This window comes from Acartia tonsa, chromosome 12 (genome assembly GCF_053477335.1).
Source record: "Acartia tonsa isolate MP-2025a chromosome 12, ASM5347733v1, whole genome shotgun sequence".
Lineage (NCBI taxonomy): Eukaryota > Metazoa > Arthropoda > Copepoda > Calanoida > Acartiidae > Acartia > Acartia tonsa.
The window spans coordinates 35,725,399-35,750,630 of NC_137271.1; the positions used below are offsets into that span (position 1 = coordinate 35,725,399).

The window sequence follows — 25,232 nt, forward strand, 5'->3', positions numbered from 1 at the left end:
AGGTTCTAGTTGCTTTCGATAATGTGACCCGATGCGGACGTGATTGGAACACAAATGCAATAGTAGTGTGCTAGTAATGTGCCTTCACTTCCACGCATGATTCATATTATAAAATTCTCAGAACTGCAGAAAAAAAATAATTATAGACGTCTAAAGGTGGGGATAAAGAGTTGTTTACCCCCTTTTTTAACCCCCCTCAAAATTTAAAAAATATAATCTTTGAAACTCATTAATTTACCCTTTCAAAATAAAAAGCATGGACGTCGATAAAAATACCCCTCCCTTTCCTTAACTATAGAAATTAATTATTTCGATATTGTGAAGTTTTGCCATAATAAATAAAAATAAAGATGTGATTATGTGGAAGTGAAGGCCCAGCTAGGCAAAAGGATTGTGACTTTACATTAGTTTATTAAGCATACAATTTTATGGCCCATTGTAAAAGATTTATACCCGTTCAATAAAAATAAAACTGTTAGATCCATGAAGGAATTATTGTTTACTAATGGGATTTCTTTGTTTTTTACAAAATAAAATTAAGTAAATGCAGTTTACATTGAACTGAAATTTATACTAGTATCCAGTTTTTAAAAAATCATTCGCAGCCTCAAAAATTTAGGGAATTTTTCTTGAAAATCTTTGGGTTGTTTTAAGCTATTAGTGTTCAAACTTTTGAACCAATAATTGAAATCTACAGAAAGAGAACATAATATTCAAAAATATCAAAAATAGTGAATTATCTCTAGCAAACAGTAATACATTCACGAACCTAACCGACAGTAAAAAAAAATTTAGTTCAGAATGAATTTGTAATTAAAGCTTTGTTTGACTTAGTACAGAGGCAATATGTCATAATTTTTAATAGAATAATTATTGTATGTACAATACATATTTATGTATATGACTGTAAGATATGGCAAATCGATTAATAAAAAAGTGTAATAATATAAAAGTTAGGATAGTTTGATCTTTGTAACAAAAACTTTTAACAAAATAAGTTTACTATTCATTACTGTTATATCTATTAATATTAGACTACTATTAAATAATGTGATGTATGATAGATGTAAAGATTAAGTAAAAAACACTTGAAAACACACAAAATAATACAAATTTGAATGTCCATCAAAATCAAAAAGCCCTTGAAAGGGATGGGATATTGGACCATGGATTATTCTTTTCCCCAAAGTTATAAAAAAAATGTTCTTCTCATTATTAGGTTGATTCAATATAACAGTGTTCAAACTTTTCAACCATTAATCTAAAGCCATACAAGGCGTGAGTTTGGAATTCTTTCCAATACAATGTTAGGGTAAAATATCCATTGTCCTATCTCCTTATTTTGATGGACTTACATACTGCATGAATAAATGATATTTAAACGCTATTAGCTGCAGAAGTTGACATGCCAACAAATGACGGAAGATAACTCCAAATGCTACTGCTGCTACTCTTCTCTTCCTTGCATTTCAATGCCTGAAAATAATTAAATACATTAATCTTGATCTAAAATATCTTGCCAGGTTTTTTACCATTGGTATTGTATATAATATACCAGAGTAACAGGTAGTGTGTCTGTATCTATGTATTTTCATTAAGATGTAGTAAACAACTGTGTTGATTATTCCATAATATTTTTGGTTTTGGTCCAGGGCTGGTTTTCTGTTATTTTAGGGGAAATATTCAATATTCATCAACTCCCCCATTCCAAAGCTATAACAATTATCCATTCTTCATTTTTTTCTATTTTAAATAATGTATGGTATTCATAGAGGGAAGGACATTGGGTTGTTTATTACACTAGTCCCCAAAGTTTATATTAACGTTTTCTAATTCAGTGCCTTAAAAACTATGGTCCTTTTATTGAATTTGATTAATTGTGTAAATAAGGCGAGTGTCCAAACGTTTCAACCACTAATTGTAATCCAATGAAGGGGTAGTAATTTTGTGTATCTTTAGTTAGGGTGCTCATCAATTTATCGACCATTGTCTTATCCCTTTAAAATCTCTGATGGTAACACCGCCCCCCCCCCCATCTCCCTCTTGGACTCTTGGACTGAATCCTTTTGATATTAGTAACGAAACTTTTCTATGATAAGTATTTTACCTTTGTTTCTGTGATGTCCATGGAATCTAATGCTAACAGGATGGACCTAAAAGTATTAAATGATTAAGTATTTTTTTTTCTTCTAAAAATATCATTACTTTGGACAAATAAGATTGTTTTTTTGGTAAAGCTAGATTTTCTTTTACAATAGTTGTAAATACGCAAAATATTTGGTGGTATTCTTCAAAATGCTTATATCCCAACCCCTTCCCCCTTGTTAAAACAAATAAAAAATATGGGAATCTTAATACCTAACCTCTGTGTGTGGTCCTAATCCTGCGGGACTCCTTAGAAAAATAACCCACCGTAATTTTCAAATAAAAAGTGGGGGGCTTTAGGAGGGACGCTAGAAAGTTTGAGGGAAACCGCCAAATAATTTTAAGGAGCTATAAAGTTACTGATAAGAAATATTATATTATTGGTATGTAGACTGACGACATGACACATAAAAGTTATAGAGTTGCTGTACTGCTATCAATCTTTAATACCTCTTTTCCTCTAAATGCAAGGCCCACTGAGCGGTCATCTGCTCTAGGGGAATGGTTCCCCCATACTCCAGGGGTAGGATAGACTCAGCTGTTTGTGCACCGAGCTTCGTGTGCAACTTGTCCACTGAACTCAACATGCAGAATCGGCTAAAAAATGAAAAGTTTTACTATGAAGTTTTCAAAATAATGATTCTTTTATGCTTCCAATCTATTCTAAAAACATTTTTAAAATTTACCTTAAAATTACAAAAGAAACTATTTATTTTAATCAGTATAAGAATTAAAATATCAGAAATCCGTAAATGGATAAAACAAAATTGTTTACCTCTTAATTTTCTCTGAGAGAAGTGACTTAGCAAACTCTAGGACCCATCGGAGAGGTAGGGGGAGGCAGAGTAGATTTATGTCCTAAATAGAAATCAGGATGACAATATACATAAATTGAGCTTTATAATATATACAGCGATTCTTAGGGATAAGACAATGGACTATAAATTGATATGCATACATATTACCCCGTCCCGGATTTGAAAAATTTTGTTAAAATTTTTGCCCCCAGCCAAAATATGGTTGATTTATGCATAAAAATGACCCATGCAAAATATTTTTTCTGTAATGCAAAAATTGCGACGGTACAAGCACTGCAAAGTTTTTAAAATCTGCAAAAAACCCTGTTTTTATGGCTTTTTGGGGGCTTTTGTACCATCCCAATTATAAAGATTTTTACAAAATTTCAATTCAAGTGTGTTGATATATACCTGAAATTTACCAAAAAAAATGGGGGCAGTCTCAATTATAACATATGAAGGTGTAGCAAGTAATCTTCCAAATACAAAATTGTCAAATTGCATACATATATAATAGGATTGGGCCGGATAATTTTTTGGACGGATACTGGATATCTGGCTGATTTATAATGCCGGATATCCGGCAAATATATGTTATTTTGCCGGATACCCAGCTATTTGACCGAATATCCGGTTATTCGGCCAGATATCCGGTTATTCGGCCGATGTTCTTTTATTTGGCCAGATATCCGGTAATTTGCCATATAACGATTATCTGTCATTAGAAATCAACCGGATATCCGGTATCCAGCCAAAAAAGTATCGGCCCAACCCTATTATATATGTATGCAATTGTTTCTTCTTTACAGTAAAGTTTCTGATAGAACCAGGGAATGTTTCAGTTATTACCACTTAGATAAAATTAGAGGATCGACCCTTCTCTAAGGTGCCCAAGAGTCCTTCAGGAGCGTTACCGCTAGAAAGTACTATGGAGAAGCTCTTCTTGTGAAAATTAGATAATTTTTAACATTATCTTTTTATGTGTCATTTATTCATTGTTTATCTCTGTTAATTTTGTATTGACTTAATGGAAAAAGATGTCTTAGCTTATAAAATATGTTCGGTGCTTTCCCTCAAAGTGTCTTTTGATCACTGACAACCCCTCCCTCCTTATATTAACTTGCAAGGGTTCCTGGTACCCAATATAAACTATCCAAACCTGACCTTATATAATTAAGAAACAAAATAGAAAGTATCCCTTCCTTTTTTCAAGGTCTGGAGATGGGGGGGGGGGTATGTGCTCGACTTGGCACTTGGGAAACTGGCAATAATTTGCATTAAACTTACGTCTTCTATGTATATATAAAAAAATAATGCTATAAAGCAGAAGTACCGATTGCAGAGTTGCTACACTTTCTAAACCCTTATTGTTACAGGAATCATTTACCAAAGTTTTCAATAAAAAAATTTCAACTTGCTTAGATTAAATAAAAGAGCTAACCTTTACGGAGTTTGTTCAGACTCATATTATAGAAAAGATGTGCATTTAATAAGTATCAGTTTAATACACAAGTTCCAAAAGTTTGAAAATAACCTTTTCTTATTCGTTGACTTAATAACTTTGGGGACTTTCAATAAATTTTGATGGATTGGTTTATTAATTTGAGTGTTCAATCGTTTCTACCACTAATTTTAATCTACAGAAGGGTTAATTTTGTGTATTATTAATGGGGATGTAATCAATTCATTAGCCATAGTCTTATCCCTTAGATCCTTCAGTAACATGTTATTTCTTGTTATGTTATTGGGTACAGGGATCTAGAGGGATAAGACAATGGCTTTTAAATTTATTTGTATATCCCATGATGATACACAAACTGACCCTTTTTTGTTGATTACATAGTGGTTGAAACGTTTGATCACTAAACCTAATGAACCAACCAATTAAAATTCAATAAAAGTCTTCAAAGTTGTTGAGCCAAGAAATAAAAAAAATGTTATTATAAACCTTCCGGGACTAGTGTAATAAACACGCCCAATATCCCCTCCCTCCCTAGTTATTATTAGACTTGTGATACACTCTTGTATAGTTCAGGGAGGGAGGGGACATTGAGCTGTTTATTAAATTAGTCCCCAAAGTGTTATAACGGTGTTTTCTTACATTTGGGTTAAAACATTGGGGAAATTCAGTAAATTTCATTTAGTTGATTTATTAAGTTGAGTGTTTTAAAGTTTCAACTTCTAGTCTTAATCTACAGAAGGGATAATTTTTTGTATCACTATTGGGGATGTACATCAATTTATTAGACATTGTCTTACGGGGATCTAGATAGAGAAGACAATGGCTGATAAATGGACGTGTATACCCCATGATTATACACAAACTTACCCTTTCTGTTGATTACAATAGGTGGATGGAACGTCTTATTAAACCAATTAAAATTTCAAACAATCTAAAAAGTTGTTGAGCAAACAAATGAAAAAGTTTTTAAAACTTCGGGGACTAGCGTAATTAACAGCCCATTGTGCTCTGCCTCCCTAGTCATTATTAGACTTTTGGTACACTCTGGTATAATTCAGAGAGGGAGGGGAAATTGGACTGTTTATTTCACTTGTCCCCAAAGTTTTATTATTGTTTTTCTAATTCATTAGGTTAACAACTTTTGAGATTTTTATTGAATTTTGATTAGTTGGTTTATTAAGTTAAGTGTATAAACGTTTCAACCACTAAGTTTAATCTACAGAAGGGATAGTTTTGTGTATCAAACAAATTTCATACTTATATAATAGAGGTAGGCCGGATACTTTTTTGGCCGGATACCGGATATCCAGATGATTTATAATGAAGATATTTGGTATCCGGCAAATTACCGGATATCCGGCCGAATAACCAGATATCCGGCTAAATTATCAGATATTTGCTAGATATCTGGCCAGATGCCGGATATCCGGCATTATAAATCAGCCAGATATCCAATATCCGTCCAAAATAGTATCCGGCCCAATCCTATTATATATGTATGCAATTTGACAATTTTGTAATTGGAAGATTACTTGCTACACCTTCATATGTTATAATTGAGACTGCCCCCATTTTTTTTGGTAAATTTCAGGTATATATCAACACACTTGAATTGAAATTTTGTAAAAATCTTTATAATTGGGATGGTACAAAAGCCCCCAAAAAGCCATAAAAACAGGGTTTTTTGCAGATTTTAAAAACTTTGCAGTGATTGTACCGTCGCAATTTTTGCATTACAGAAAAAATATTTTGCATGGGTCATTTTTATGCATAAATCAACCATATTTTGGCTGGGGGCAAAAATTTTAACAAAATTTTTCAAATCCGGGACGGGGTAATACATATCTAACAAAATTACCGTTCTAGCAAGCGAATAGCAGAAGTTTTTATAAAAGTTTGGGTACCATATAATTTTCAGTTAACTTTTAGTAATTATATGACTTTATATTAAAGTTTCGAAAACAAAAAGTTATATGATCAATGAAAAATGAAAATCATTCTTAGAAATTTATAATGTTTACATATATATTTTATTCCATCAATATCAGGGGTGGAGATTACTGTAACGATAACAATTTTCGACAATCCCTTGATTTCAAAAATACTCAAAATCTGCAACAATTTTGAACATGAATTCAATTTTAAAATTTGTCCAGGGCTCGGCAGCATCAGCGAAACCAACCTGTCATAATTTTAAAATCAGCTAGAAGTCAAAACCTGAACAAAGTATGGCAATCATCCTTTAAAAAAAAATAATAAAGCATCCAAACGGGTTTAATTTTGAGACTTAGTCGCGGCTCACGAGCCCTGAATTTTTCCCTTGTTTTATATCTGATATTAGTTGCGATAGCTTTTACAACTAATTAGGATGACAACCTCAATAAAAACGAAGCTCTTAAAAGATAGAACAAACGAACATAAACACTTGTAGAGTGTAAGAATTGGAAAAGCAGAAAATAATGTATAGGTACTACTTCAAAAGTCAGATGATAATAGGATAATTATATCACATAAAAAAGGTTAAAAGCAACATGTTTTAAATGGACGTACATATTTACTGGTAACAGTTACAGAGTTGCTACGCTTTCTAGATCATACCCAATTATTTTAGGAACCCTCATGCAAAGTTTTAAATTGATAGGACATACCTAACATGACTAAATTAACGAAAAGACTGACTGAATGATATAGTACGTTTAAAAAATAACAAATTAAAGGATAAATATTCCGATGTATTGTGAGATGAGTAAAGGATAGAAAAGCAAAGAAAGTTTTGTGTGAAACTTTTTAAACAAAATAATTTCACAAAGAATTTTCCTGATATATTACAATTGTTTTAGGAGTGAGGACAATTATGTCGATTTAATGAGATTTGCTATTTTTATTAACGAAGCTACTACATTTAAATTATTTTATAGTTTCCTATAAAATGACTCAAAGCATTTGTGGCATTTAAAGTGTGTTACCTTTTTATATGTTTTATTATTATTTGCCCACAACTTGGTCAAAAATGCTCACAAATCTGACCTTTTTCGACCAAAGATACTCAAATAGTTCCCTTACAATCCCAATCAATCAGTTATAAGATATTTTTATATTTCAAGGAAAATTGATGAAAATACTAAAAAAAGGCAAATTTGGATGTTACCTTTTATATGCAAATCAACAGAAAAAATACTTATTTTTACTTTTCTCTCATTTTTAAAGTTTGATTCTGTTAAATTGGCTATTCTTGAAGGAATTTATGCATTGATTATACTGAAACATAATATTGGGCATAAATTAATGTATTTCAAAGAAAGAAAATTTGGAAAATAAGAAATTTGACCTCTATCACTTCAGAGGACAGCTGCCAACCTCCAGTTGACAGGATGCAGTTAAATACTTGTTAGCGATAATAGTTAGCACAAAAAGTAAAACAAAAAGTTTTTGGATATGGTAAAAAAATGATAATCTAAATCTTAATTTTGGGGATGATGATCTAAAGGACGCTCTTACTGGTGGTGATGATGACCCAGATGGTATCCAAGTACATAAGCGTTATGATAACTCATCTATTTAACTATGTTCCAATTTTTGTATTTGTAGCAGCCTCCAATAAAAAATTGTAACAGGAAATAGAACCATCTTTAAAAAACTTCTGTATTTACCTTATGAATTGGAGAATTTAAAAACTGTGATTGTATGTTTTGGATTTCTCTTGATTGGAGAATTCTACAAATACAAAAATCGGACCATAGTTTAATAGATAAGTTGTCATAGTCCTCATGTATTTTGATACCATCTGGGTCATCATCACCAACAGCAAGAGCATCTTTAAGATCATCATCCCCAAAATTAAGATTTAGATTATCATTTTTTTACCATATTAAAAAAACTTTTTGTTTCCCTTTTTGGGCTAATTATTATTGCTAACAAGTATTTGACTACATTCTGTCAACTGGAGGTTGGCAGCTGTCCTCTAAAGTGATTGAGCTCGAATTTCTTATTTTCCAAATTTTCTTTCTTTGAAATACAATAATTTCTACCCAATATTATGTTTCAGATTAATCAATGCATAAATCCCTTCAAGAATAGCCAATTTAACAGAATCAAACGTTAAAAGTAAGAGAAAAGTAAAAATAAGTATTTTTTCTGTTGATTTTATGGTATCTGTGCATATAAAAGGTAACACCCAAATTTGCCCTTTTTTAGTATTTTCATCAATTTTCCTTGAAATATAAAAATATCTTAAAACTGATTGATTGGGCTTGTAAAGGAACCATTTGAGTATCTTTGGTCGAATAAGGTCTGATTTGTGAGCATTTTTGACCAAGTTGTGGCCAAATAATAATAAAACATAAAGAAGGTAACACACTTCACTTTAACATTTCTTTGACAAATAAGCATCTAAAACAAACAACAAATTTATGCATGTCAAAATTATCCGATTCATCTAATTTTTTGAATTCTGATTCCTTTTACATTAAGGTACAATGTTATAATAGAAGAATCTCTATAATGAAGACCTAAAAATGTAATTATGTCCTTAGCAGTATCATGTATTTAAGCAGTCTTGCAATAAAATTACTTACAATTTGGTTCATTTAGACTTATTCATTAATATTCAGCTTATTCAGTTCTGACACCTTACAAGTGTTGATGTTCGTTTGTCCTTCCATTTTATGGATGTTTTCATCTTTGTTTTTTTAATTCCTACCTTCTTTTCTTTTATAGATATTACGTAAACAAAAACTTTAAATAAATTCAAGGGACATTTGAAATAAAGGGGGAAATGCACTTTTTCTTGCATTTGTATTTGCACAGTAAAAAAAGTTTGCTAGGAGTGTGATTGTACCTAGAAAAGTAACCATCTAGTGTTCAGTCAAAAGTTTTTTTTGTAGATTTTTCTTATTTTAACCTATAATTGCCAGTATTTTGGTTATATGTTAGAGTCTTCTAATTTCTAACTTATATTAATTGATTCCAATAACGATATTGTACATATTTTCATACTATCTATGTTTATTGTCATATAGCCAGTCTATCAATATTTAGCATCTTCTTTGACATATCCCTTTCAAATTTCAGACATATAGATATGATATTCTTATAAAATTATTATATTTTTTTCTTTTTGTTTTAGTTTTTGAATATGTCTGTTATGTCAGACATATTCTTATGTTGATATACTAACAGTACTGAAGTTTTATAGAAAAACTGGTTTGCTTCAGAGGCATGCATTTTTTGCAATGGGGATGTATTTTTTTAACATGTGAATAAAGAGGAAGGCAGGACATCAAAATTTCATTTTTAAGAGGGGGTGTTGAAACCACCTCAAACCCCACTTCGCACGCTAATGGTTTGCATGTTTTTTTTCATAAGGGTGAGTATTTTTAACATTTAAAAAAAGTGCAGGACCTTCAAATTTTTCACCCCCCTTCTGAACGCTCATGGTTTGCATGTTACTTGTATTTGTAAACACCTGTCCAGTGTCCACTCATACAAACATCTTTCATTTATTCTTCAACTTTTCCTGGAAGGCCAGGGAAATAACAATTAAAAATAAAAAAAAATTACAATTGAAAAAAAGTTTCTAAAGAGATAAGACAATTAACGATAAAACGTTAGACACTATAATTAACAAATACACCTTATATTTAGATTATTGGTGAAAAAGTATCAAAAAAATTTAAGCCAACTAATGAAAGAATGTGATATGAAATCTTTTGTTACTAGTATACCTTAATTAAATGCTACAATAATAGAAAAATATTAAAAGATATCAATCTGAACGTTAACAATTAATTTTAAATCATAGAAACAAATATAAGATAACTATTCTTTGATTACAAAATTTTGTCAACTTGATATAATAGGATAATAATTTTGGTGATTTAAATGCTTTGTTTAAGTCAAAACAAATAGTTTTACTCTTTAGTCGAATGATCCTTCCAAGTTTGTCTGCAAGGATCATGATTTCAAAAAATTTGATTTCTATCAGAGTATGATGCAGGAATATGGAAGTGGAGACGGCAAACAACTCCCCACCCCGACTTATAAGGATTTTTATAACTGGGGGGAAATCTTTATCATTCTTTGAACCTTTACTCAAGTACCCACAATAACAAAAACAAAGTAAAAAGCACACACGAATGCAAAAATAACAAAATGTATGAAATATTTGATTTAAAGTTTTGTTTTTTCTTTTGCTTTTCTGTATAACCTGAATAAAGGGATGGACAATGGCCGATGTATTCATGTACATTCCCAATTATGATACATAAAATTTTCCCCTTTGTAGATTACACTTAGTTGTTGAAACGATTGGACACTCAATGAACCAAACAACCAAAATACGATGAAAGTCCCGTAGTGTTTAATCCAGCGAATAAGGAAATATTATTATAAAACTTTGGGTTATAGTGTAATAACCAGCCCAATGTCCTACCCTTTCCTGATTATAACTAACCTTATGGCGCATTGGAAGATTTTTCTCACATATCTTGAACAGCTTAGTAACTTCTAAAATAAAATAAAAATAATAGGTATGGGAACTATGATTAGGTACACCGACAAACGTCCAACTGCGACAAACGTCCTAATGTGACAAACCTTCTAAACGACAAACCCCCTAAACGACAAACCTCCTAAACGACAAACCCCCTAAACGACAAACGTTTAATGCGACATCTCTTAAGTAAAACCTCCTAAATTTTTTTTAGAAATTAAATCTTCCAAATTTGATTTTAAAATGTTCTAAAATAAGTGGAAACATATTTTTAATAAAATTTTGTAATGCAAGGAGGTATCGGGTTTGAAACCATACCGTTTGATAGCCAATACAGACTTTAGGAAAACTATCGGACAGATTTTTAAATTTTAGCCTATTGTTGAAATTATTAAAAAAATAAATTTCAGTTCAAAAACATTTCCCTGTGTTTTATCGCCATTTTAAATTTTATATTGTTAAATATTTTTACAATTAGAGGATTTTACCCTTAAATTTGGAAGATTTATTTATTTCATAATTTTTGAAAAATTTTAGGACGTTTTACTAAAGAGATGTCGCATTAGGGCGTTTGTCCCTTTAGGAGGTTTGTCGCATGAGGATGTTTGTCGCATTATGAGGTTTAGGACGTTTGTCGTAGTAGGAGGTTTGTCGGTGTCCCCTCTGATTATATATTTTTTCTATTTCTCGATTGGAATAAGGTACTCTAAATGTTATCACTAGCCAAAACTCTAGAACATTTATTATATCAGATATCCCTATCCAAGTATATGTAGGTAGGCCTTTGTAAGAAGTATTTAGCCTAGTTTCAAAAAGGCATTAAAAGAAAGAGAAAGAAGGATATTAGAATAGAAGACAAAAAATGAATGAAAAAAAAATTACGAAACCATTACCAAAAATATTTGTATATATGTTTTAATGCATTATCCATGGACCGGCAGACAAAGTAAGTTGTGTACTAGAAATCAGCAAAATATTTTTTATTGTAGCAAAAAAATCAACAAATTAATGTATACTAGGTTTCGTGATTATATTTACCTGTCGGAGACCAAATGCTCAGCTGTGCCAGACTAACCCCAGAACAATCAAAAATGTATGTGAATCCTTTCAACTGAGTCTCTTCATCTTCTAATAATGCCTATAAATTAGATAATATTAATATGATAAGCTTTATTTAGACAAATTTATATTTTTTTCTGCTAAAAAAGGACCGATTAGATACTCAAATTAAGAGATGCTTCACTATTTCTTTTATATTTAAGCCTTAAAACTCGGTATTTTTGTCCCTATATACTAGGGGAATAGTAAACTAGTAAAATAAAAAGAAAACATATTGTTTAAACCAATTTGTGATTTTGATTTTATAAAAAATATCACATCTATATAGGAAAGAAAATATTTTAAAGATTTACCTCAAAAGTTAGAATATGAGCTCTCATAGCATCACTGTTTGTATGTCTAAACAAAATAATAATAAATATTTGGTTTGGTCTTAAAGTGTCAAAAAAAAGACATGAAATTTTATGTAAAAATTATCATAGCTTGCATGTTTTCGTTTCGACAAACCTTTTTAAAATTAATTATTTTACATTATTTATGTAGACTGCGTTGCATTCAGGGATACTAGTAGCTTCAACAAACAAATTAAAATATAATAAAAGTACCCAAAGACAGTTTTATAAAACTTTGGGTACTATAAAAATTTACAGTCCAATGTCCCCTACTTCCCTGTATGTAACCTGTTTACTGTTATTCATTTGTTGTAGTTTCTTTTCTTTTTATTCAAATGGTAAATGTCATTTTATTTTCGTGCATTTTTTATATTGCTGTAAGATTGCAACTTTATTGTGCGCAAAAATGAGTTTATCTTCTTGCAAATTTCCTATCTTTTATTTGCAGGGCTGGAGGAATAGGTATTTGGAGGATAAATCAATGTTTTTTAAAAACAAAAAGATAAATTTAGGAAAATAGAACATAAATTAGCAAGTTCTGATATACGAAAATCTTTGAGAATAAAGTATTTTTTTCTGTGCTAAAATTTTCAATAAATTAAAAGATACCACATATAAACTTTGAGATGAGATAATGTATAATTCATCTAACGTTAATTCATCCCTTTATCCCATTTATGCAAGTTTATTTTGTGCAAACACGATTGTTTTGATTTCTTTGGATATAAAAAGTTTTTTTTCATTTATCTTACTTTGTTTGTGCGAGAATCAATAATCGATCATTAAATAAATTTAATCGCTGAAAAAATATTTTTTTCCTATTCTAAACTAAGGAAGTCACTTATATTAAGGTGCCTAATTTAAGTCTTAAGAATCGGACCCGCGACCTTAAAGTGTAAATGCGTCCACTAGTTGAACTAGTAAGGCTCGAATCATAACATTACACGTCCCAACTAAAGACTTTAAGAATAGGTCCTACTGCTGATTTATCAGTAATGATAGTGAGATGATTTGGCCGATAAATGCTGCATAGTTACGACTTAAGACCAATGGTCATGCAATCAAATAGTTGTTAGTGTATAAAACTACAGGTGATGTGATTATGTACCTTGATGGGTCTAGAACTCTTGCCTTGCTGAAAACCACTCTTCTTCCCTCGCTGTCTCTCTCTGGTAAACAAAACACATAACCACTAGGCAAAGAAAAATTTATGAATAAATTTTTGTAATGAAGCTTTTACTTTACCTAAAATAGATGCTAAGAAAATCATGTTGCTTCTACCAATAGAGCTATGGACAGAAAAATGTATAAGCGATTCGCATAAATCATTGGGAATATGACAAAGAATTTTAGCTTTATATTTTAGATAGAATCCTAGATAATTCAATTTTTCTTAGCCGTACAGGTGAACGGACAGACAGGCAAAATGAGTTATATGTAGAGTAGCTAAGGTTCTAATATATGCTTTTCCCTAAAGATTACCCAGAAAATTAATAAATTATTGTTGCTTCTCTACCTATGGACATAATTGTCCATGTTTCAAGTTTAAATTACCTTTTGACTAGTTCTGACAACTTTTCATCCCTCACATCCAGATTTTGAAACCAGTGGGGGTATCCTTTCCTAAAAAAATATATAGATAGAATATTGAATAGATAATTAACATATAGTTTGTTATTGTGTGTAAAAAAGCATATATTTAAATAAGAATGACAACATTCATCATTTCCGAAGCAAAGAAATAAAAACAAACATTATTGAAATAATAAGAATATTACTGACGCGCTAGTGAGTAATATAGAAGAAACCTAATTGCATTTAAATCAATGTACAAAAAACATTAGCTTAAATGAAAGTACAGGTATCAAAAAGGATAAGACAATGGATGACAAATTGATGTACATCCCCAATGATAATAAACAAAATTACCCGTTCTGTAGATTACAATTAGTTGTTGAAACGTTTAGACACTTAACTAAATAAACTAACCAATCAAAATTCAATAAAAGTCCCTAAGGTTCTAAAGCCAACAAATAAAAAAAAACTTATTATAAGACTTTGGGGACTAGTGTAAAACAGCCCATTGTCCCTTCCCTCCAAACGCAGAAAGTTCTAGTAAAGCTTCACTGTTAAATAAACTAATGTGCAAAAAGAAGAGACAAGAAATAATTACACTTAAATTTTCTTTGTCTGCAAAAATAAAGTTTGTTTATAACGTAAGTGACACTATGAAATTTAGCTGACGCAAGAAAATGGAATGAAAACTACACATTTACTGTTTATTTAAAGTAAAGCTTTCCTTACAGTTAGGGTTGGTCTGTATGCCCGTCCACAACAGATAGCATTAGTTTAATTGTTTTCAAACTTTGCGGATTTATGTTATAATTAGGAATAATATCAGCCAATAGCATCGGAAATATTAACACAGCCAGGTCTCTTTAAAAAGAACAGAAAGCAATTTGCAAGCAGACGAAAAAGGTCCCAACCACTTGGCCAGCTAGTTGTCTGGCTTATACATCTATACTTATACATATATTGACTGGAAAGTGCGTGCGTTCATTTTAAACATTCTGATTTATATTATATCATGTATGAGCATAGCTAACATTAATATTGTCATCCATGTTTATTTCTAGAAATGTAATAAAGAAATAACTACAGACTTGACGAGAAAACTGCATATTTTAAAATAACAAAGATTGTAAAAATTTGAAAATTACTATAATTGAAGAATTTCCTGTTTGTCCATTAATATTCCGACATCAATTGTTGAAAATATTGATTTTTTCGTTTTAGGAAAACTTCATATATGGTTGATTTTAGGCTGATTTGTTTTTGAATTCGAATTATTTGCGTGATTCTAGGCATATTTTTTTACTCCATCCCTTTTCCTTCGAATCTAACGCCTCTAAAAGCTAGGGGAGCAACAGCTAGTTAGTTAAACAAACAGGAATACTGTAACATACATTAAAGATTTTCCTTTAGATTTTTGGAACATCAAAGAAGTGAGGGATGTTCACTTCACTCAAAAAGTATACTTTTTTAATTCAAATAGTAAGACCTGTTGAAGACAATTATAAAGCTTTGCTAAAAATACTTCTTAAAATTCAACCAGCCTTTTTAAATGACTATATGTATAAATTATTCTACAAAACATCTTTCTATCCCCTAGAGGCAGAACATATTCAAAATTATTTGAAAGATAAATTTATTATCAATTGGTATATCCTCTAAAGAAGGTGTATCAACTTTTTTTTTATAGCTAGCCGGTTCTTTTAGTAAGTAGTAGATGTAAAATTTTTCATAGAATTCAGATATGCAATCGGTTTTTTTGTAGACCTCTTATTTTTTAAGTAATTTAAGTTTTTTAAAAAAATAATTAAGTCGGTTTTAAGGTACTAAAACGCAACAAAATAAAAGAAGAAAATGGCCAGTAAGAACAAAAATAGTAAGATCTTTAATTTGACACCTTACTTTTAAAATTCTGTTGAGTAATTATTGAAAAAATCTATTTTTTTAACCTCGGTTTAATAAAAACTTTAGACCTAAATATTTTCTCAAACAGACATAAAAAACATGGGTTCATATATACCTTTAGAATCAGAAAAATATTACGAATCCATTGTAAGCAAAATTGAAAAAAAGTAAAAAAATAAAAAAATAAACAAATGGCCAATTATATTTTTTGTTCAGGCAACACTATCGTCTTCCCTTTTTTACCCCCTCTTTATACCCTTCCCATTTTAATACTCAATTCAAGAATTAAGACGTTGCCTGTACAATATAATATGATATTTTCATATAATTCCTTTTATTGTAGTTTATATACTATATTGTAAACTTTTTTTTTCAATTTTGCTTACAATGGATTCGTAATATTTTTCTGATTCTAAAGGTATATATGAACCCATATTTTTTTAACTGTGAAATAATAAAATTAAGTTCAAAGTTTTTATTCTCGTGGGTTTAAAAAAATCGATTTTTTCAATAATTACCTGACAGAATTGAAAAAGTAAGGTGTCAAATTAAAGATCTTACTATTTTGTTCATAATGACCATTTTCTTTCTTTTTTTTGTTGCATTTTAGTACCTTAAAATCGACTTAATTTTTTTTTTAAAACTTAAATTACTTTAAAAATAAGAGGTCTACAAAAAAAACCGATTGCATATCTGAATTCTATGAAAAATTTTACATCTACTACTTACTAAAAGAACCGGCTAGCTATAAAAAAAATAGTTGATACACCTTCTTTTGACGGATAATATACATTTAAGTACTATTTATCATTAATACACTATTATGTAGGAAAAAATTTTAAAATAGGTCAAAAGTAAGCAAAAAAAGAAATGTTTTTTCACCCTCTTTTTCAATTTAAAACAAACAGCTTTGTGTTTAGATTTTGATAACATAATAAAGATAAGAAAACAAGGACGAAAATGTATAATATTGCTATACATTGGACGACAAACTTTTAATCGAATCGTTATTATGTAAACACAAGTATGTTGTTAGATATGGTTAAACTGATATTATTTCAGCCATAACCATTTTTATTAAAGCTGTACAGTCGACATAGTCCCTTGAAATTGCATATTGATAAACTGTCAACAGTTTTACAAGGTCTTGAACAAATATGAGAAACTTGTGAGGTGTTTTAATTTTAATGCTTTTTTATCTTTCAAAAATCCGTCAAATAAGTTACAATAAATCTCCGATTTTAAAACTAGCCAAACACTTACGGGCATTCACAAGTTAAAGGGTGGCTGGCATTCTAAAAAGTTGAATATTTAATTTGAATTTGCTGAGCCTTACATTTTTGGACAATAGAATAAAATGGTGACAACAAGGATGACAATACACAAATAAGCGAAACGCAAGAAATAAGACAAAACAAATACAATAAATCTTGTGGTATGACTAAGGTTTGAACAAAAACCCTTCTCTATAAAAGAATATAGACTTACATATATTTTGAGTGTAATTATATACAGAAACTAGGATTTTAAATTGCACCCACAAGATATAGAAATTGCCTATTTAAATCTAAAATATACTTACTATTTTAAATTATATGTAGAAATAAGGTTTGAAATATGTACGATGATTCTAAAATGCTCAAATACTTTTAAAGAGGAGAATATTTCATTAAAAAAATTTGATGATACCTCATTTTTAGGTAGTTTTCTAGGGTACCACAGCTTTTCTCAAACTAAAAAATTAAAAGTTTATAAATAAATTAATTTGTTGAAATATTAATGTAAAATAATAGAAAGGGCATATTTAACCCTGTCCTGATTTTGTAATGGGTCTTTGAAATCAGCGAATAGCGTCGAAAATATAAACACAACCAAGTCCCTACAAAAGAACAGAAGGCAATTTATTAGCAGACGAAAAGTGTCTCCACCACTTGGGCCAGGTAGTTGTCTTTAGTGTACATCTATACTTATACTTAAAAAAACTAAACTCTAAAATTAGAATAAAACTCAAAAGAATTGCTTATCAGCATAGGAATGTTAAAGGGGTTAGGCTTAATGAAATCTTTGACCTTTCCTTTCAAATAAATAGTATTTTTAGATTGTTTTAAGATGTACTTTTCGATAATATGCAAATAACTCTTTTTGAAATATAGTTTGTAGTGGTATATACACATATAAAAAAAATATTGGAAATGAGACCTAAAAGACAGGGATCTAAAGGGATAAGACAATGGCCGATAAATTGGTGAACATCCACAACGATGATACACAAAATTACCTCTTTTGTAGAATAAAATTAGTGGTTGAAACGTTTGGATACTCAACCTTCAATCAAAATTCACCCAAGTCTCAAAAGTTGTTCAGGGAATGAATAAGAAAACGTTATCATAAAATTTGGGGACTAGTGTAATAAACAGCCAATTGTCCCCTCCCTCTTTCCCTAAAAGATTCTTCTTAAAATTTATTTATCTACTAATGGAGGGAGAGGACAATGGCTAATAAATTACTCTACATCAATTTCTTCCCACTTATTACTCCATTGTCCTATCCCTGTATCCCTTGTACCTGGTGTTTTTGCATCCTGAGAAATCTTCTGAGAAAGGATGGATCCTGCCTGCAGTTTATTATTGAATCATGATCCTTAATCCACATTAATAACCGCTCCTCGGATTTTACACGAACCTAAAATGAAATTTAATTTTGAAAAAAGGTAAGAAAACTCCCCTTCCCTACACAGAAAAAATATAAGATTGTTTAGAGGACGGATAGGTAACAAGGCAAATTCAAAACTTTTTCAAAAAAAATTCTATTTACAATTTTATGCAAATTGTTTTATGATGTTTTGATTTTTAAATAGAACATTGAGATGTTTTAATATGACAATCAATCTATGACATCTAAGTGTAGTGAAATGCCATAAAAATTATTAACGAATAGATATTAGTTTAAGTCTGAGCAAAAGTATGGGTGGGGGGGGGGGGAGAATAGCAACGTGGCATAATCTTATATTCATAATCATAATTATTTAAAATGTGCAAATTTCTATGCAAAATATCTTTGTAATATGATACATGTACTTTAAGGCTTTTAGATTTATTTGATATCTTAATGTTTGTGGATTTATTGCTAATAATAGTAATGTGCTTTTGAATCATATATTAGTGGCTTCTCCCAAGCTCAAGGGTCTTTCAAAAAGGGAATATGTGATTAGTAAATTCGAAATTTAAGTAAATAAATCTATATTTTTGAAATTATTAAAATCCATCAATGTGCGAGGAAAAAGTACAGTTAATTTCATTAAGATTTAGTAAACGTAGAAAAAACTCTGATTTAGTTTAGCAGCGAAACAAATAAAAGATTGCAACTGGCTAAAATGCAACAAATATCATATTAAAAAGGATTAAGCAAAGGATTAGATTTTAGATTAAGTATTTATGTTAAAAAATATGTAGTTGTACTTGTACACATCTACTACATTTGTCAAAATACATACAGACAGACAGACAGACAGTTAGACATCCTTTTACTTTTGTTCTTAGGATTGTTTATTGAGATTTCCTTATTGAGTTTCTGTAGTTAGTTATATTGTTATGTGCAGATCAGCGAAGCTGATCTATAATTGAGGTCAAATACGTCTGTCTACCAAGCTCGTGGTCACGAACCTCTGAAGGATCAACAGGGAACGTACCACATTTCCATTAAAATTTTAGTGTTATGACAAAAGGAGGTTTTAATATTATAAAAAAAATATAATCCAATTGGTCTTTGGGCGATAGATTGACTGAAATATTTGATAATTATGCCTCCAACTTTTCTGCTAGTAACATATATGATAGTTATTTCTCGCATCGTATTATAAACGGCTTTCTGCGGATATAGAATGTACAACTATGAGATTAAAACTAGTTTTTTTAGCCCCGAGGTGCCGAAGGCACCGGCTAAAAAAAACTGGTTTTAATCTTATGATTGTACATTTTTATATTCGTAGAAAGCTGGATATAATACGATGCTAGACATAGTTTTTTCGTATGGATGAGAACCGGTTCATATCCACCGGATTCGAATAAAAACGAGAAAATCCTATCTAATATTTTATGAAATTAATACTATTTCTGAATTGGATTATTCAGGACTAATTAATTATTACAGAGTTGAGAGAACTAGGTCTTTCTTAACCAAAATTAATGTTTTAAATCAATCGAGCATTTCTATCAAGATTAACAAACCTCTTCTGTCTCTCCTATTTCTTGGTAATCTTGTAGAGTAACAACTTCTAAATAATCTTCCTTCTCTGACGTTAAGACTAGACTTCGCTCTATGGTACAGCATAGCTCCTAAAACAAGAACAATTGTTTTCATTGTGACACAGCAATATAAAGCCGATGAAAAATGCATAGTGAAGTCAAATCAGCTGACAATTAGATATGAAATGTTAGGGAGTGAATATAAAATATGTGGATTTTATAAGAAAAGAAAAAAATTGTCCTAAATTTAGGTTCGCTAATAGGCCTAATTTCATCCAGTAGGAGGGAAGGGGATGGGTATCGTTATTTTAGCCAGCTGAAAGTATCACTTTATTAGATTACATGAAATCTGGTGCACCAACCAAGTAATTTATAAATCGATTGGTATAGGGTAGACTATCTACAAACATTTTCGTATATTTAAATGGAATAATGATAGGTTCCTCCTCCCTCCCCTCCATATATAGTAAAGCCCCTAAAAAAGAGGCGAAGGCACTAGTGTTAAAAAACTAATAATATTTTTTACGAAATTATATCAGCGTAATTATAAAACTGATTACATAATTCATGATAAAAAATTTCCTATGTTATCAAAATAGGTTATTAATCATAATTGTCATCTTCAGTACAAACAAGGAAAATTGTATCCATAAGTACTCAGTCATATAAAAATTGTAAATTTTGAAATCAGATGTCTTTGTAAAGATTATCCTGAAAGAAGATCCATTAAAAGGTTCAAATTCACATAATGATATTGACAAAATTTATGTTTCTTTTTTAAACTATGATTTTAAAAGTTTTTCAAAATTTTTTAGCGACACTTTTACTTATCAATCCACAACTGCAGCTATCTTCTTATTTTGGAAAGTCCACAATAACTCAAATAACCGCAGCCGTAGCCTAACTGCATTTTTATCAGGGCTCGGCAGCAGCGACTAACCCTAAAATTTAAACCCTTTTTGATGCTTTGGAAAACAATTTGAAAAGAACGATTTTTCTATTTGGATTAGACTTTCCACTGATTTTAAAAATTGTAAAAGTTTGATTTAACTATAGAAATTACAGGCGGTTAAATCGCGGCTGCTGAGCTCTGATTATTATAGAACTCGAATGGAATTAACAATATCCCAATATTTGGACACTACACCCGCGATAGCTATAGAATTAACACTTTGTCATTTAACTGTCCGCAGCCACATAGAAGCAATCATAAAACTCTGCGGCTGACAACCCTTGAAGATTAAAATGATTAAGTTTATCTGACATCATTCCAAACCATAAAAATATGTTTTACAACAAAATGCATTTGATAAATTATACAATAAATTCAAAAAACAATACAAATGGTTTGTTTGGTCAATGTAGGTAATGGAATTATTATTATTTTGATCTTACACCAGATTACCATGTACTCTGATAAAGTGAAACTTACAACTGGCTAAAACAACGATCCATCGTATGTCTTAGGCTATCTTATTTTTATTACTACCCTATAAAAGGAATTCTAGTGGGCTTTGTAGATTGTGATCAATTCTAAATCTCCCCTAAATGCTAGGGGTGAACTCGCCAGTTTGTTTTAAAACTAAATTTACATCAATCTTGCTAACACCATTTGAGATAGCTAACAAAGACTTAGTAATACATAAATTTTGCCCTGAGCTTGCAAATGCGCGAATAAAGTGTTTTGCGCATTTTCTCTCTTCATGCACATTATGAAGTGCTCCTAAGGGATAAGACAATGTATGACAAATTAATAAATATCTCTAATGATATAGATCAGATTCATTTCTTAATAAGTAGGGACATGGTTAGCTTGAAACAATTAAATATAAGTCAACGAATGAGAGAAGGTGTTTATGGCTTTTATGATGTTAATATTTATCTATAATACAAAGTAGCTTAATGTCTGTCCGTCTGTCTGTCCGTCCCTTAAGATCTCGGTAACCACTAAACCGATTGGATTTTACTCTTCAGGTAATATACCTACTGATCCTGTGGTGATTTTAGGCTATTTTCTTGGGGAGTGGGACACCCCCAACCCCCCCAAAAACAAAAAATCCCCCCCCCCCCATTTTTTTGTTGTTGAAGATTTCCTTGGTCCTTTTACGAATTTCGCCTTAATTTTTTTTATCACCTCTCTGGGAAAAAAGCCCCTAGAGGCTAGGGGCGAAGCCGCTAGTATATTTATAAAGATGATGAGATTTATCATTCATAAATTGACCAGTTTGTCCTAAATTACCATTACTACGAGCTAGTTGAAATTCCCACATTTTATCAACATTAACTCGTTGCGTTTTTATTAGTAGCGAAGCTACTCTATCATAATTGTCAGTATGTTCGTCCTTACGTTCATCCAACCTAGCAACTTAATTTCAAATACAAATAATAAATTTTTTTTTCAGTTCTTCTTCAAAACCAATTAATATCCTTTGTATTAGAACCGGTTCTTAACCATACTGAAAATTTATGTATAACATAGTATTACAGACCATTTTCCACGAATATTAAAATAAGAATCATAAAATAGATACAAGTTTTGTTAGCCCGTCCTTTGGCCCCTCGAGGCTGACACTGGTTTTAATATTAAAATACTTCATTTTAATATCCGCGGAAAGCTGAATATGATACGATGCGATAAATAAATATTACTCATCTTATCTTTTCAAATTCATTTTCTTGAGTTTTCACACAAAAACATAGATTTATTTTGATTAATATAAACATTTATTAGACTGTTATTGCTGTGGTGCTTTTGGACATAACCGTCTTGATTAAAAGGTGATAAGAAGAAAATTTGATAAAAATACACTATAAGATGTTATATAATTATAATAAGGGCACTATAGGTATGATTATATAAGCTTGATATTATGATAAGACATGTTTTATGTGTCTGATAATTTAAATTATTTATGGCTAAGATTTTCTATATTTAGGGTTGGTCTTTGCGTCCGTCTGTAACGGAAACTTTTATAGTAAATCTGGGCAAGTTAGATTGCTCTATCTATTTAAAACTTTGCATGCTGATTCTGGTAACAATTAATTACAGTTTAGTAAGCGTATCAACCTTATAATCACTACCAGAAAGTCCGTAGGTCCATTTTTGTTACTACGCAGCTACTCTACAACTAAGGTGTCTGTCCGTACGTCTTTATGGTTTACCTGTGTAGGATAAGAAATAGCCACTTGTGAATTGTCTGCCGTCGGAGCCATTTTTAATTAACAAACTTAGAAAATACAATAAAAATGATAAATTTTAGATATTAAAAAATATTTTGGTTGTTTCTAGGTCTAAAATGACATCTTTATGCTATAATAATCTGAAAATATAAAAAAAAGGATGGTTAAATGATTCTATAAATTATATTAAAGCAAATATACACTGTTTATATACTACATTTTTTACATCATAAAGATGAGGATGTTTTCCTTAAAAGTGCCTTGACGATCACAAAAACCCCTTTCTTATTTTGAAATAAAAAGATAAAAAGGAAAGCGGGAGGAGTTTTTCATTTGTTACTTTAGGTCAGGTCAGGTTAGGTAATATTGGGTACTGCATGGGTAGCTCCTCAAGTTTAGTCCCCCCAGGCATAGGGGAAAATCTCCACCCTTATTTTCAACTCATTTTACAATTTATTTTAAAAATAAGGTGATGAGTTCAGTGCGCGATAAGCACTTTTGAGGGATAGCACCAAGTTCATCTTTAAAAGCTCTAACCAAAAAAACGTCATTTTTTTACTTGTGTTTTAATAGATTGCAAATTCCAAACAACTTTTTATTCCCTAAGTTGGTTGATATGTTTTTGCTGCATAAAACAGGCATGGTACAGTTGTAAAATAGGCATTTTTTGCTAACATTACAACTAAAAATAAATAATTATTTTCTCAGGGATCTAGAGGGATAAGAAAATGGACGAAAAATTGAGGTACCTTCCTAATGAAGATACACAAAATTACCCCTTCTGTAGATTACAATTAATGGTCTCCTAAGTTGGTAAGCTAACGAATAAGAAAACATTATCATAAAACTTTGGAGACTAGTGTAATAAACAGCCTAATGTACCCTTCTCCCTGCTTTTTCTGTTGTTCTAAAATAGCAGTTTTTAAGAATATTATATCTTTTATTAGCACAGAGCAGCTACTCTATAAATGAGTTTAAAAAGAAGGCCTTCTCAGACCGTCGACAAAAATAAATATCTATATAAGAGGTTAACTCACATACAAAATATGAAATTTACATATTTATTAAGACATTTCAATTTTTTCGACAATGTTTGCTATCTTCAGATGTCAATGTAAAACTAAATTTTCATATAGTATTAAAATTTCAGGGATTTTTACAACTATTTTGAAAGATTTTTTGCAAATAATAATTTTTAAAAAATATTGATAAAAATAAACTAAGATCTCAATAACTACAGAACCGATTGGGTTCTTATTTTAGGAAAGCTTCATATGGGTCCTAAATATAATGTGTTTAGGATATTTTTTTATTAGATTAAACCTATTTTTCTTTTATTTATCCCTCCGATCACAAATCCCCTAAAAGCTAGGTGCGGTCCCGCTATCGTTTTTTCCAAGTCAATTATCTGTCTGTCGGTAATAAGAGTATGGCCAACCAAAACTGAACAGTAAACGGCCGTACAGTATTATTATAATAACTAGAAATCTTAAGGGATATGACCATTGTCCACCAATTTTGTAGATGATTGTCGACTGGACAACCCTAATTTTTTAGCATTTGTTCATTTGTATTTTTCACTTATCTATCTTCAAGTAAAGTCATATTTTTTCAATAAATTGATCAAATTTAAGTTCAAATATGTGTATCGAAGATCACTCAAAAGCTGACTAATCTAAATTTGAATGAGTACTACTAAAAAATCACTTTGTTTGTTTTTATGAAAGCCCACAGAAACGTACTACGATAAAGCGGTGCGTATTTTTTGCTTATCTACATTTTTCAGGGATCTTAAGGGATAAGATAATGGATGATGAATTGATATACATATTTAATAAATCATCCGGCGTTTTTGAGCAAAAAAAAAGAAGAGGAATTATTTTTAAAACTTTGGGTACCAGTGTGAATTATAGTCCAATGTCCCCTTCCTCACTGATATTTACTGGTGTGCATTCGCTTCCGCATATTATAACACTTTCATTGTTT

At 30.5% G+C, this 25,232-nt stretch overlaps 1 protein-coding gene across 1 annotated transcript; it reads right to left on the reverse strand.

Annotated features, from left to right (window-relative positions):
• Positions 1 to 217: 217 nt before the first annotated feature.
• LOC145333517 (alpha-tocopherol transfer protein-like) lies at positions 218 to 23,388 on the reverse strand. The gene is made up of 13 exons (XM_080178676.1): positions 23,229 to 23,388; positions 20,049 to 20,156; positions 18,388 to 18,504; positions 17,512 to 17,555; positions 13,900 to 13,968; positions 13,454 to 13,537; positions 12,307 to 12,352; positions 11,933 to 12,032; positions 10,856 to 10,908; positions 2,921 to 3,003; positions 2,596 to 2,742; positions 2,108 to 2,153; positions 218 to 1,476 (listed from the first exon to the last, which is right to left on the reverse strand). Exons 1-13 carry the CDS (start codon positions 23,277 to 23,279, stop codon positions 1,378 to 1,380), a joined length of 1,047 nt encoding a protein of 348 aa, XP_080034802.1. The 5' UTR covers positions 23,280 to 23,388; the 3' UTR covers positions 218 to 1,377.
• Positions 23,389 to 25,232: the final 1,844 nt, after the last annotated feature.

Bases quoted from the DNA above. Each gene is read 5' to 3' on its own strand.
- LOC145333517 (XM_080178676.1), bottom strand. From the start codon at position 23,279: ATGGCTCCGACGGCAGACAATTCACAAGTGGCTATTTCTTATCCTACA. The intron at 17,556-18,387 runs GTACAAGGGATA...TTAATTTTTTAG, and splicing joins TCAGGATGCAAAAACACCAG to TTTGAGAAAAGCTGTGGTAC. The intron at 12,033-12,306 runs GTAAATCTTTAA...TCTAATTTATAG, and splicing joins CTCATATTCTAACTTTTGAG to GCATTATTAGAAGATGAAGA.